This window comes from Pagrus pagrus (assembly GCF_965226575.1).
Source record: "Pagrus pagrus genome assembly, chromosome: 15".
NCBI lineage: Eukaryota > Metazoa > Chordata > Actinopteri > Spariformes > Sparidae > Pagrus > Pagrus pagrus.
In genome coordinates this window covers 20080101-20095272 of record NC_140199.1, presented here as the reverse complement: position 1 = coordinate 20095272, position 15172 = coordinate 20080101, and the positions used below count along the sequence as shown (strand labels likewise).

Genomic DNA, 15172 nt, shown 5'->3' with positions numbered 1-15172 from the left:
TTTAACTGTTAACATTACATGGTACTCAAAGTAGACGCTGCAGGCGTACGTAGTATCTTTGGAGTGCAATTCTGCAGGATGGACACATTTCAGTATTTCAGAGTATTTCCATTTTATGCAGCTACTACAAATATTGTACCTTCTACTCCATGTATCTCAAACTGTGGTGATTTAGAAATGTTTTGATAAACTTAGGGGTTAAAGAGGCACTATGTAGTTTTGTAGAAGAAATTCAAACTGAATTTTAATATTTACAACATGGATGAGGTAATAATAAAAACAACTCTTAAGTATTAATTTTTTCCATGACTGAATAAACAAGCTGTTCTCAGAGGAAAATAAGGTCCCCAGAACACTGTTTGAAGCTACAAAGGTGGCAGGGTCCGCCAAATATAAACAAAGTAAAACAGTATGGAATTGTGTTGTCAGTCATGAAAACAAAGAGTTTGTTTATTAAGTCTGTTTAAGCATAATTGGTCAATGAAGATCTTTCTCTTCTGATTAAAATTATTTCCCCAAAACTACATAATGCACCTTTAAGTGTTCCTCCATGAGTTGAGCAAAGTCTCCTGCCTCTTAAGCTAAATGAACCAGTTTAAACCCTCTTGGATTAGCTGGAAAATGTATTGCAGCAAGCTTGAAAAAAAAAAAATAAAGCTGTTTTTCAATTGAAAAGTGGATTTTAGATTATGATACAGTACTGTAGATTAACATTCATGCTCAAGAAGAACAAAATGACTTGTACAAAAACAACCCTGTCTGTCCCTTTATTATGTTTACTGACACCTTTGGAAGAAACTACTTCAAACTCTGTTCTGTAAAAAAAATTCCCCTACACAAGAAGTATAAAAACAATACATCACTTCAAGCAAGATATTTCGGTCGACCACTTTTCCATCTCTGCACACGTCTCTTGTGTTTGTTCCTACATTAATACTGCAGCCACTGTTCCCTTTAGGGAAGGAAAACCATCAAGAATGTGTTTAGTTACAAGGTCTACTTTTCATCATAACTGATGCAAATCTCTTTAATGCACAAACAAGTGGTGGTTATTACTACTTCGACCCCTGAAGTAGTGTACCAAGAGTACCATGAAAGCATCATGCATTCAACTAAAATGACACAACATGTTTTTCCTTCCAAAACAAAGTGACGGCATCAAATAGTAATCTTCCAGCTCTCAAATGTCCAGTTAAATGGTGCTGGCCTCATTTCCCAGTGGTTAGGGTGTGTTACAGGCTTTTCTTTTTTTTCTAAATCATAGGCAATTTAAAATCCCAGCCTCCAACAACTCCCAGGAACGCAGCACAAAGTCAGACGAGGATCATTACTAATGAATCTTAACACATCAAGCATTTAAATGTCCAACAAGCTTTTTATTTTGTTTCACATATTTATATATGCTTTTGAACAGGTTACATTGTGAGAATACAAGTATTATTTTTTTTTAAATCAGTTTCGTGGGCGTTGGCAAATCTTTGTAGTCAAAGGTTTGCTGGCAGGTGTAGACTGGCAAACAGGGGGTTTCAATGAACTGCTGATACCGACTGCTGGGCTTTTTCTTTCATTTACCTCGTGTCACTACAAGCCAAAGAGCTTCTATTTAACTGTAAACTTTAACTGCACTCTGCCATGACTCATGATTCAGGGTGTCTAAGAGCCAGTTATAATATGGGCCAACCCCTCTACGACACTTCCCAGTAATCCAGCCTCATTATTGGAGACACACACACACACAAAAAAACTGCAGACTCAGTTTCCCACATTTTGTGGAAAATAAAGATTTGTAACCTCTGAATAAATGCCTTTGTGTATATAGTTTGTTTAGAAATTATACAGTACAATTATATCATGATTTCAAACAAGTGTGTATTCACATTAACCCTTTTTTGTCCATACATGTTACAACATGAATTAAGAGACCGTTGTGCCACATCAGGCTTCTGAGTGCACATCCACACTAACTTTGGTGATAAAAACAACTATTCTGAGAGTAACTTCACAGAGACAGACTGACACCATATCACGAGCTCCGACTTGTCCGCCCTACATGTTTCGTCTAGGTAAACACAGTGCTTCAAGGCAGACATTTTCTTTTCTTTTCCCCACTCCCCAAGGACTTAAAATTTTCTGAACTGAGGAATGAATTCAAGTGTGTTGTTCATTCAGGTTTTAAAGCCCTTCTTTACAGAAGCTTGTGATATATACACACACGTGTTATCGGGGGTATTTATGCTGTATGTAGGCATACAGGCAATGCAACCACTTGCACGAATAATCTCAAATTTGATCTAAAAAAATCTAAGTGTAAAACAACGCTCACATGTTGTAAAGCCCGGTGCCACGGTCACAAAATGAGACAACACTCTGCACACATACAGCCACACCAACGTTTGCTCTGCTGGCCTGCACCCACAGATAAGCAGTGAGTTTCATTTGCTCTCACACGTACGTTAAGCAGGAAAAATACACACACTGATCAACAGGGTTTGGTCTTCAAGTCTTAACTTCAGTGAGCATTATCATCTGTTTGAACTTCCTCTGTCCCGTTTGAGGAAAATCTGCTTCACTCCATATCCTGCATCAGCCGAAAGGTCAAGCAGCCGCTTCCGTCTGTTTCAGAAAGCGTTTAGAGCAAGTCATGTAATGTTCTAACTGGTGCTGTGACAAGGGAGAGGGGAAAAAAGGATTCAGTCAAACATGTCAAAGCCTTCGTATGGTTCATTTGTATTGCCACTGGCTGACAGTGGAGGATTCTGGGGCTCATGTAGCCAGTCCTGTGGTTTGGTGACAGTGGTGGTGTTGGTACCAGGACGCTGCTGGGAGGCTCCACAGACCAGATCTTCTCTCAAAGTGCTCTTTGTGATGCCAAACGGAGCCGGAGAGTTGGAAGCAGCTCTAGCGTCCTTTGTTCTTTTTGGCATTTCCCTAAAAGTAATAGAAAATGCACAAAATCAAGTTTAAGCCATCAAAGTAACAGGTGAATACAGAATTAAATAAGACTGGATATCACATTTTCATCAGGAGAGAAAGATCTTCATGACTGATTTTTTTTTATGCCTAAACAAACAAAATAATCAAAACCTCAACAGTCAAACAGTTTTCATGACTGAATAAACTCAATAAACAAACTGAGCTTAAAGGACAACACAATTTAATGCAGTTTTACTTTGTTTAGATTTGGCGGACCCTGACAACTTTCTAGCTTCAAACAGTGTTCTGGGGACCTTATTCTCCTCTGAGAACAGCTTGTTTACTCAGTTATGGAAAATGTGTCCGAGTTTGTATTATTACCTCATTAATACTGTAAATATTAAAATTCAGAGTTTGAATTTCTTCTCCAAAACTACATAGTGCTCCTTCAAAGCAGAGATTCACTGTGGTGAAGTTAGTTTTGACTTGGATGTCTGGCAGATGTTCACTCTGGATCCAGTGACATCTTCAGTTTCACCCAGTGTTGGCAGTGTTAGCTCACCCTCGAACCCTAGCTCTTAAGCACAGGGGTTTCACTGAGGGACTAACAATAAGTTACTGTCTGAACAACACAAACCAACTTTATTTTTAATAAATAATCTTCATGCTGACTTGCCCAAATTAATGAAAATTCTGATGAAAAAGAATCTTAAATTGAGTTTTAGTGCTTCTTTTACTTAATGTTATTATTTTTGATCCAATAGCTTGTGACCCACACTGGCAGCACTGAAGAGCTCTCTTCCTTCGTCATTCTCTCACCCTGCATGAATGTTCACCATCTTTTGCCACTTTTGTCTCAAAAAAATCCCAGGAAAACCTGAAACAACTATGTTGCTTTGCAGTGCGCCAAGCTGCGATAGTTCGGATTACTTTTGAACTCTGTTTGGAAATCTAAGAACAAGCTGAGGCTGGTCTCTAACCTTCCAGAGAAAATCACCACCTTCGGCTCACGAACATGTTCCGTCCTGCAACTACCCAACATGCAGCCGTCTGTGTGCATACACGCAGAAACATGCACGTTTGGAGCAGGCCTCTCCATTTCTGCAGCTTCAACTTAACGACTTCTTCAGATGGTTCGAGCAGGTGCTTTTCCCATCAGGCACGGCAGCAAACACAACACCACCGACGACCTCCCAGCTCACCTCGTAACTGACAGAAACTTCACAACGTCTCATTTCACCGCAACACCTGAAAAGATACTTCACACTCCCTGAAGCCACTTGATATTTAACCACTTCTCTGTAGTGACAGAGCTTTTAGATTTATTCAAATAGAGTGAAAGGATGTGACAGCTGAAAACAAACCTGAGAGGAAGGCAAACATTTCAAAAGCCAACATTTTTGACAAGAGCTTGAATAAAAAAGGATTAAAGCAGACGGAACAGAAATCTAAGTGTTGTACCTTGCTGCCTAGTTTGAGCGTGTCGATTTCCTCTCTCTGCTTACTCAGAGTCTCATTCATGCTACACAGGTGGTCGCTCATCATGCTCAGCTGGTCTTCGTAGCTCCTCTTCGTCGTAGTCAGCTCATCCTGCGTGACAGCCACCAGAGTTACAATCTTCAGATTTGAAAGAAGACTGATGTCTATACTTAGAAAGCTCTTTGGTTATTTACCTGCAAGCGTGTGATGTTCTGATTAGCATGTTTGACCTCCTCACTCAGAGTCTCCCGTGATTTTTCTGCAATGGCTAATCTCTTGGCCAAAGCTCGACACTAGAAAGGAAAAAAGGAAAGTGAACAACTGCAGTCCCTTGGTGGGTTTGACACACGTCCTCACTCCTTACAGATCTTTTTCAAAAGCTGCATAAAGGGAGATATTTCTTGGAGTAATGGGTATATTCGAGGACAGCACCTCAGGTAAATGCACAGTTTGAAAAAGTGACAGTTTAATACCCGAGACACCGACTCAACATCAGGTGCGTCCCTGTTGCTTTGACACAAACCGAGGATGACTGACACACCAGTTAGTCACAACGCGACAGGATGTCACTTAGACAAATATCTCCATTCAGATGAAGCAGCACCATAACGCTAAAAATATAAGATGTCACTTTCTCAGTAAGAAAAAGGCCACGCTTGGTAATAATGGGACTCAAGAGCCGTTCCCAAAGTACAAAGAGGAAACAACAGAGAAACAAGGTTAAGTTCTGGTTCAGTCTCTACACTCTCTGTTCTCAAGCAAATTAAAGAAGCAGACAAAAATAGTTGAGGAATGATTATAGGAAGGAACACGAGAGGGAACAGGTCAAGTGACTGTTCTGCATTAAGAGTTTCCATATCTCTTCCCAGATGACATGCGATGTTCGAAAGTACTCTGAGAAGCAGTTACTGAGATAAACAGCGATGTGGGAGCTTCACCTCAGAGTGGAAGTGGACAGCCTTGCTGTCAGAAATCTGCAGCTGGGTGGTGAGCTCTCCTACTCGCGCCATGTAGTGAGTCTTTATCAGCTGCTCCCTGGATTCCTCGTCTCCCACCTGCACACACAGACACAACATCCAGCTAGATGAGACTTTTTTCCTTTTGGGAAGTATCACTTTTTTAACACGTAGGAACTCTTCATTTCAAGGGTAACTCCACCAATTTTAACATTTAAGTGTGTTTACAGGTTATGGGGATTATGACAGCATGTGTGAAAAAAGAGTGTAGAGGAAGCTGCAGGTTATCTGACAAATTACCTCTAGTGATGACACTTAGTAGCTAAGTTGCATTGTGGGTAAAGTAGGCACCAGGAATTGAAAAGGAAGAAGAATGGCGATATCTCAGGTTCTGCTGTATTGATTTTGATAATTTGTTTTTAAACTGTCCACAATGAGTCCAACAGTGTTATGGACCAGTGGACTGCTTTTCAAAATCTGGAGCCTACATTACCCACTAGAGCCCGACCGATATATCGGCTGGCCGATATTATCGGCCGATATTAGGCATTTTCCAAACTATCGGTATCGGCATTTATAATGGCCGATAAATGAATATTTAAAAAATAAAATAAAAATGGACAAAACACCCTTCAACCATGTTATGAGTGTTGGCGTTGCATATTTAGTCCACCAGAGGACACTCTACAACGTCCCTGTTGGCAACACTCGCGTTTAGAATGCCACAAACCTGACAACCAGCTGATCCAGCCAGAGTCGGGCAGAGCGAACCAGTTATCCACGACTAAGATCATTGTTCAAGTGTGTTCATTGTAAGTTGGCAATTGTCACGAGAAATACATTGCTTAATTAACAATTAAAAGAACATCCCCATCAGTTCTCTTAACTCAAATAAGCATGACAAAATTCGTGACTACCATGTCCAGTTATCGGCCGATATATCGGAATATCGGATTTTTAAATCACTAAATATTTGTATCGGTATCGGCCTTAAAAATCCTTTATCGGTCGGGCTCTATTACCCACAATGCAACCTAGCCACTGAGTGACATCATTGGAGGATATTTCTCAGATTACATGTAGCTTCCTATGGAGCCACAAAAGGCTTTATACTATGTTTTTCACATGTAGTAGTACTCCCCAAGACCTGTAAACACATTTTAATGTGTAAATTGCTGGAGTTGCCCTTTAAATATGTTCACTGGCGAAGGGAAGAAATACTCACATGCTCAACTGTAGGTGTTGTGCACAACATGCCAACCTGGTGACAAAGAGAAAAGAGAAAAAAACATGTTTGGAAACTTCCATCACAGATCAGATAAATAAAATCCACTTCAAGCCCAGACAGGCAGCTCACTGCCAGAACAAATAGCCATGCAAGAGATAAAAGTTGATACAGAAGCAAACAGCTCTGGATTGTGACTGCACTGTGAACTCTGCACCAACTTGCATAAACAACAGTATTCAACTTTTCTGCTGAATCAGCACATTGGAAGTCTGAGTTTTATTAAGCAAAAACTTGCTCAGCGTGAGAGCTGTGAGAAAAGAACAATAATGCGCCCTTTGTTGAAGCAAATCAGACACCAGTGAGTGCCACGGGCAGAAAACTTCCTCTGCAAGCGAAAACTAACGAGCACAGCAGCCAGCGGAGGGACCGTACCAGGCTGGTGCACAGCGTCGTCTCTTTCCCCACAGCTTTCTGCAGCTCTCTCTCTGCCTCCTCATGGCTCTGTGCGAGCGTGCTGGCTGCAGCTGCCTGCGAGTTTGGACTTCCCCCTAGAGCCGCCGCGAGCTGCGCTTCCAGGTCTGCAATGCGCTGGTTCTCCTTTTCCAACCGCACCTTCCCCAGCTGGGCCTCCAGGAGCCAGTGCTCCTTCTCCTGCTCCAGCCGAGCGATCTTCTCCTGGCTCTGCTGCACCTGCAGGAGGCCAACGGGGAAAGGAGAGGAGCGGACAGTGAGCTTGTGGGAAGAGGGCTGAGTGAAGGTTGAGGGGAGTGAAAGGGCAGCAGCATTTAGGATGACACTGTACAACAAAGCAGTTTGTAATCCTGCAGGCTTTGGGTTTCTTAAAACACAGTTTTAATCTCATCAAAGGAATTTAAATTACACACAGAAACAAATATTTTTTCAAGAAGAAATTATTAATGGGACAGGTCTTTGTTCCTTCAAAATCTGGAGGCTAAAAATGATAAAAGCCCAACGAGCTTCATGTTTACACTTTCATTTTACGACTTTAATAGTAAACTTGGTGCTGAACCGACACATTTAAGCAGGCTGTTATGGACCAAAGGACACATTTACAAAAGAAAAGAGAAAGAAAACACTTTCTCAGAACAGAATATGCACAGGCACACTGCCCAATCTCCTCAACTCTTCACACCCGGTCCCTAAAGAGTAACTTGTTAAACGATTCCGGTACTTTTGTGACCAACGTTTCCATATCCTCGTATTTTCTCACAAACCATTGCTGCTGTTGTTCTTTTTTCCATGTTTCCCAGATTTTCAGTTTGTTCCTTAATCTTTATGTAACCCGAACAACACAAAGCCACAATAAACATGTGGAAACATTTTTGACTTTATCTCTGTGTTATTATTCTTCAGTGTTTAGGGCAGCCAGAGCTGGCTGACACACTGACTCATGCATGATTACATTGTCCGCAGTTGATTGGGAGCCAGGGTGCCGCTCTTGGCCAGATGTGACCTCTTTAAAGAACGATTACTGAAATCTTTAAATTAATCAATTTATAAACAAACTGAAATGGTTTACAGAGAGAGTTTTTGGGTTGAGCGTCATACCTGCTGAGTGAGACCTTCTCTGCTCTCAGTGGAGCTGGTGAGTATACGACGGTTTGACAGGGCTTCTCTGTACGGAACGGACTTTGGCCTGGGCTGAACAAAGAAACAGAACAAGGAGTATTGTCAGCACACGCTCTTTAATCAGTGAAAAATCATGCATGTAATGTTCAGAATGAAGTTGATTTGTACAGCACTATGATTAAAGTACTTTCTATTAAAAAGAAAAAACAAATATACATATGGATTCGGATATACCTTCAAATTTAAGCACACTAACCTTTTTGATAGCGTGCATATAGGCAGCTGCTTTCTTTTTGTTGGCCAGCATGCTCTCTGCTTGCAAGGGGTTGAGAGAGACTGTGCAACCTCTTGGACTGTAGCCCGGTGATGTGAAGAAGTCCAAGTTGTTGCTGAAGAAAGTGGCAATCTGCAACGAAACATGTGACGTGACGTCTCGTATCATTCACTCAAAAAAAGACTTTTTTGCAGCCTCCTTAGCTCAAGAAACACTAATTATCATCTGCATCTCTCGATACTCAGCGTTCTGTTTAGCCTCAAATTAACTGGTGTGTGTACAGCAGAGAGATGATTGCACCGTCAAGTGTCCGGGATGATAAACGTCTGAGCAACCGAGCCTTTTGCCTGCAGAGATGATCACACTCACAATGCAACTCACTCCACACATTGTATGCCAGCGTGTTATTCAATGCTGCAACCCACCGGACTGTGCCTCCCATCGGCAGGCACATCTCAGCCAACGGTTCGCTTGATTCACATAGAGAAATCATTTATCTCTCTGCTCTGACTGGGGAGCAGCTGTACAAACTGTGATTTGGACAGTATCTTTGAACATTTAACCGCTGCACACCTGAGTCCTGCCATTCAGGGGTATCACATTAGTGGCAAATTACCAGCGCCATCCAGTTGCAGTGAGAACTCGTTGCTACTCACGATTAAGCTTTTATGCATTACAGATAACAAATACCACATGCTGTTTGGACATAGGATATAGGAGATATAAACCCGACTGCTGTCTGCCCCCTGTTGGCTGTACCTTGCCAGTGCTGCTGGTCAGAGAGCCCAACGATCCCAGAAGGCACTCTGAGGTGGTACAGAGCTTCTGGGTGATGGTGGGGAGCTCCTGCTCTAAGCCGGCCTTCTGGTTGTAGTGCTTTGACATCTCTGGACAGGTAGAAAGGGAAAACTGTGTCACTGATTTTCACGATATTTTCACTTTTAGTGTTTATTTGACAAAATTCACTGTCTCCACAAGAACCAAGACAAACAGTCAATACAATAGACAAGACAATAAAACATAAACACAACCCCTCTCTTCTGCTAAATGTGCCAGTTACATAAAAGTGGCTCTTCTCTGCCAGAGAGCACAAACTTATACTTCCCTCTGACGCTGCGGTGTGACAGACGCTACACTGAGGCCTCTGGAGATTTACTCTTCAAAAACTGAGCTGGTGGGTATTGTGACGAAAACAAAAAAGTTTGACTTTTATGAATGGCAACGGCAGCTGAGGGAACCGTTGCACTGATTGACGCAGGTTGTGAATGGCTCCAGGTAAAACAAACAAACGAAAAAGAAAGGCCCACGGTGGTGCTCACCTTTAATGGCATCGTGAAGACTGTGTAGGCAGGCAGCCAGCTGGGTGAAGACAGCTGAGGTGCTGCTCTGTGGCATGGCGTCCTGACGAACACCTGAGACACGTTGTTCATGAAACGAGCAGACTGTTTCACTTTCCAGAAAAACAAGCGACTTCAAAATACACAACAGAGATTTTAGGCTCGTCTAATAAACAATTCAGCCGTATGAAAATTGCAACATCTGGCGTGTATTTCTGTCTGTGTTTACTTACTAGGTAAGGCCAAAATGTTAATGTAGCTCTGCAGTTTCTCAAAAACAGAAGTTACTCTCTTCATGTCTCCCTGCAGCTCCTGGTTTTTCGCGGTAAGTGCAGCAGTACAAAGAGGCGCCTCGCACTCTTCTTCCAAGCTGAAAGGAGAAGAGAAGATAGTCATCAATAGTCTGCTCCACTCCATTTTTCCATCATGCACACACAAGCAGCACTGACCTTTTCAGCTGGTAAGGAAGAATCTTCTGCAGGAAGTGGGTGTACGAGGAGAAATTATCGGCGAAGGTCTTCAGCTTGACCACAGTCTCCTTCGATATTAGGATGGAAAAAAACACAATTAGTGGTTGATTATAATCAGGAGTAATGAACAAGCCCACATCATGTCCCTGTCCAGAAACACTCACCAGTACTGTGACTGTGTCCTCTGTGATGCTTTGGTGTAACTGCAGAAAGCTGTCCTCCAGGGGGCGCACATAGGCTGCGTTCTCATGTAGATACTGAGAAAACTGTACAGAGGGAAGAAGCATGCTTCTAAGTTTGCACAATTAATACCACACACTTTACTTGTAAAGCTGCCGCAAATATTAAAAGATATTTGATTTACATGAGTGATTGTGTAGATGGAGCACCAGATTATGTGGAAAATCAAGTGGAGTCTCTTAAAATTCAAGCACATCCCTAATTAATCCTAAAAAATTAATGCACTTTCTAAACTTTCGAGACTTTGCATGAACCCTGTGGATGCCTCACCTTCTGGTTCAGAGGGGAGATGGGCTCTATGGAGGAGTCCCGAGGATAGATGTGCACTCTCTGCTCAGTGTAGGAGTGGAAGTTCAACAGAGCAGCCACAAGGTCCTGAATGAAGCTCAAGGCCTGACCGGCTACGTCTCGGGCTTTCAGCTACAACCAGAGAAGGGAGACACAAGCTATGAGCTCAGTGTTGGAGTCTGTTTACTAAAAACAATTCAGCTGTTTAAACTCAAAGTAGATCTGTGTAAAGATCTGTAAAAATGTAAAAAGACACTTTTCACAATTTCCTGACACTTTACTGACCACTTGATTAATCGCTTTTGAAAAATAATCCGTAGTTGCATTTGCCAAATTGTTTTCTTTGATCCTATTTGCATGGGACTACTATTACCAGGGTCCCTCATGTTGCCATCCCACCTTTGTATTTAGTTTGGCGCATTCACAGGAGTGCAAAGTCTTTATTTAACTAGTTTACTGACATTCTGCTGGATATGATGTCAAAGTTCCCTGTAACGTCAGCTTTCAATATCAAAGCGTCTGTTCATCAGCAGCCACATTATTTCTATAGTTTACAGTTGATTTGCACATAAAATAACACTTTGCTCATCCCGTGCGAATGCGCTACAAAACCTGTAATCTCTAAATCACACCAGATCCCCTGGTAATTGTAGTCCTTTGCAAACAGGGCTTTAGTTATTGGTTCATAAACAAGAAAATGTTAATGTTTCACAAAATGTTAAAATGTGGGTTTGAGAAACTACAACTCTGTTTTGTAAAAACAAAGAGTGAAGTTTATAATTGCTGGTGAAGTATAATCATAACTTAGGTTTGTTTTCTCACTCACCTGGTGCCTTCGATTGTGTGGCGGCACATTTAGGCTGTTGTAGTCGCTGAATTCTGTAGCGAAGAGAAAAAACAGACATAACTGAAGTGTTCAAGCCTCCTGCAGCATGGTGCAGCATTACACTATTTACTCCTGGGCAGAGGGTTGTTATGGTGTCACTGACACACACAAATGTTCTGGTATAGATGTCTGCTCTGTGGCAGATCGTCTCTGTCCACGTGGCTCGGTGCCAGATACTCACTGGTGTCGTTGAAGGGCACTTTCTCCTGGATAACACTGCTGCTTTGTTTCACCTGTCTGTTCAGCTCCGACTGGCAGCGCCTCAACTGCTGCTGACTGCACGGAGAGAGAAAGACACCAGGTTAATAGATTAAATTATGCATTTTAATTGGTCGATTAATTTTAACGCAGTACACAAAAATGCAGAGCTGAAACAATTCATTGGTTAGTTGTCGACCCTTAAATCATTATCGTAAATCATTACTCAATCTGTGAATAAAGAGGAGGATGTACCACTCTTCTGTTCGCACTCTGCACTCTTTTGCTTCCCTCTCCAGTGTCTGTGCTTTCACCTATCAAAAGGGAAAACACACATATTTTAATAAACCTTATTAATGCTGACGATTACATCGTGTACCCCACTTTAATCCTGCTCATCCTCACCTCTAAACGTGCTTTGTCACTCTGCAGCCGCTCTATTGTGTCTATGTACTTGACGGTGAGCCCGTCCACGACAGTCTGGTGCTGCTCCGAGTCTTTCTCCAGCTCCTGCAGCCGTGCCTTCAGCTCGGCCTCCTGCCTCCTGTGCTGCTCGTCCGCTTCGTAGAACTAATGAGCGTCAAAGCGGAAAACAGAGGCGTCACGTGCGCTGCCTCCCCGGTGCTTTGACTAGAACAATGACAGCGCATTACAAACACAACGCAGCTGCTTACTTGGATGTGAAGTCGCTCGTTTTCTTCGATCTTTTTCTGGAGGTCCTCATCGAAAACACTCTGGGTCTCCAGGCCGTGCTGTGAGGGAGAGTCTACTTTACTCTGCAGGAGGTGGAGATAAAACAGGGGCTGTTAATCATGGTCTTTTGATTCTATAGAAATAAGTGTTTAATCATCGTTTTTTTGAAGTTGCAAATTTCAGAACAACTCGTAAAATTGATGTTTCTGTGTCTGATTCATTTTTCGGCCATTACAAAAATGACACAATACATCCTGCTCCCTCTGACTGACTGCGCTGCCCCTCCCTTGATCATCCCTCATGATCACCTTCCCCTTTTTGCTCTTGGCTTCACTGACAGCGAGCTCCTCCTGCAGCAGCTCCACTCTCTTGGCCAGCTGTTGGTTCCTGAAGCTGAGGCTGTCCATCTCCTGCTCCTGCTTCCTCAGGCTCTGGTCCCTCTGCTTCAGTTGCTCCTGATGAAGACAACGACAAACATGTATCGGGCGTAAAAATACTGTACATGTTGTCTGTATAGCTGTATATTACAGCTGTGGCTTTATTCACAATTGTTGCTCCTGTTTTATACGTCACTCTACCTTGAGGGAGACGGTGCTGGCCTGTTCATCCACAACTGCCTTCTTCAGCACCTGGTTCTGGGCACGGAGCTGTGAAAACACACAGAGGAAAACATAGAGACTCTGATCTCTGGGATATGCTTGTGTGTGGTTGCATTTTTTCCCTGTTATCCTGAATACAACTTAACGCTCTTTACTGTACAGCCAGTGACCTTTACACACATAGCAGATAACTGAGCACAACCGCCATATTTTTGACAGTTACACAGTCAGCGCTTCCTCAGCAGGATATGGTGCTTGGCTAAGGGGGAGATCAGAGTCGAACAGGAAACAGCTCACACTCCCCGTGCTGTCAGCTGACACACACACAAAGGGCGCACACAGCTCACATGAGAAAGCACGAACACAGACGCTACTGTCACTTGTTGACAAATCATTAACCTTTAAAAATGGTGATTTTTTTATCAATGATCCTCAGCTATGATCATCTATTAAGATCCCCTTAATATAAGACCTTAAGATAATGCACTGAAGTGACTTAAATAAACCATTATCACCACAATCCTATATTATAAATATGTTTTAATAGAAGCACTTTTCCCATATTATCTACCTTGAATTATAAATACTTAGTAGACACACACACACGCCAGTATATCACAATATAACTCAACTGCAAAACTTTCCACATCTTCTAAAATGGCCACACAGTTCATGAAGTTGAATCAACAACACAATATAACTTTATTGAATATGGGATTAACAGCAGGATAACTTACAGTTTTAACTAAAGTGCCAGAAGTTTAAAACTAAAGTCTAAGTCTCTCACAGTGACAAGCTGTCTGTGTTGTCAGCTCCATTCACTCCACTTAGTCCAGGTATCTCCTCTATTAGCTAAATACGTTTTAGCAGCATTTGTCAGTGATGACAGATCAGGTAGCTAATGCTAATAGCACACCTGGGAGCTCCTGTGCTTCATTTACACGGACAACATGCTTAACGTCAACAACATTATGAGGCGGTGTATTTACCTTGGAGTACTCCTGTGCCAGTTTGCTGTATTTTGTCTGCAGGTCTGTAACGTTAGCCATTGTTGCCTTGAAACGTTATCTCGTTGAAGCCAGAAAACGGTTTCTTAGCGAGCCCCGGCTAGCTGACGCCTGCCCCGGTTAGCTTAACCCCAGACCGTTTTTCACACCGCCAGCTGCTGTAAATATCCCCGACAGACACGGTGAGCTGTAACCTGGCTAACTCAGGCTAGCTAGCTCACTGTTATTACTAACTGACTACTTCAAGGCGGCTTGTCTTGTCACTTAGTAAAGCTGACCACGGATACATCATGACAGAGGACTGGTAATGAGCCACAGAGAAACGACTGGTGGCGGATCATCTGATTTACGCTGATTTGCAACGTTAAAGCCGGATGTTATCCCCACTTGACAGCAACGTTTTTTTTTTTCCAAGTTAGCGCTATTAGCCTGCTAGCTAGCCGACTAGCCAGCTAGCTATGTAGCATAACAAATCCCGACAGCGAGCAACACATGTAGGTCATGTTATGTGACAGCAGCCGGGTGACCCGCCCAGTCCGGCAAATCGTATTAAAGACTGGGTGCAGCTTATGCTAAGCTAGCGAAACAGACATGTCAGTCCATTCACGTGAAGGAATACTTTCATTTTCTAACCCCGCAAAATCCTCCTCGAATGAGATCCGAGCACAGACACAAGCGCACAGGTCAGAGTTCAGACGGCAGGGAAGTGCTGAGCCGCTGGAAACATGGCGCCGTCTAGTGTCTGGAGACCTGGAGAGTCATGAATGAATATTCAAAATAATAGCATCAAAACTTTTAAAATCAATTACACTTAATGGATATATAAATGAAGACAGTAGACAGCAGTAGTAGTGATCATAAAATTAAACTTCTATAATTATTTATTCCTGTTACATGTGTTTGTTTTAGACGTGACCCTCCTTTTGAACACTGCAATGTGACTTAAGCTACAAAATGTGTGGAAATCATTTACAGTACTTGGCATCATGTGCTGTTATTGTTTTCTCAACTATA

General features: G+C 42.4%; 1 protein-coding gene across 2 annotated transcripts; it reads right to left on the bottom strand.

Moving 5' to 3' along the window:
• Positions 1–1355: 1355 nt before the first annotated feature.
• On the bottom strand, positions 1356–14846 carry ppp1r21 (protein phosphatase 1, regulatory subunit 21). Of its 2 annotated transcripts, none has more exons than XM_084376257.1 (22): positions 14141–14846; positions 13131–13199; positions 12861–13007; positions 12534–12635; positions 12265–12429; positions 12115–12173; positions 11843–11937; positions 11602–11654; positions 10758–10907; positions 10412–10513; positions 10227–10315; positions 10011–10147; positions 9760–9852; positions 9200–9327; positions 8423–8572; positions 8146–8238; positions 7009–7266; positions 6574–6609; positions 5331–5447; positions 4587–4685; positions 4375–4503; positions 1356–2928 (listed from the first exon to the last, which is right to left on the bottom strand). In XM_084376257.1, exons 1-22 carry the CDS (start codon positions 14198–14200, stop codon positions 2899–2901), a joined length of 2361 nt encoding a protein of 786 aa, XP_084232383.1. In that variant the 5' UTR covers positions 14201–14846; the 3' UTR covers positions 1356–2898. The 2 variants fall into 2 exon arrangements, with proteins under 2 accessions (XP_084232383.1, XP_084232384.1); XM_084376258.1 differs by having other exon boundaries at positions 12891–13007.
• Between the last annotated feature and the right edge of the window lie 326 nt (positions 14847–15172).

Coding starts and splice junctions, on each gene's coding strand:
- ppp1r21 (XM_084376257.1), bottom strand. CDS start 14,200: ATGGCTAACGTTACAGACCTGCAGACAAAATACAGCAAACTGGCACAG. Junction 11,938..12,114: donor AGAGTGCGAACAGAAGAGTG/GTACATCCTCCT, acceptor CTCTCCGTGCAG/TCAGCAGCAGTTGAGGCGCT. Junction 5,448..6,573: donor CAACACCTACAGTTGAGCAT/GTGAGTATTTCT, acceptor CTGTGTGTGCAG/GTGGGAGACGAGGAATCCAG.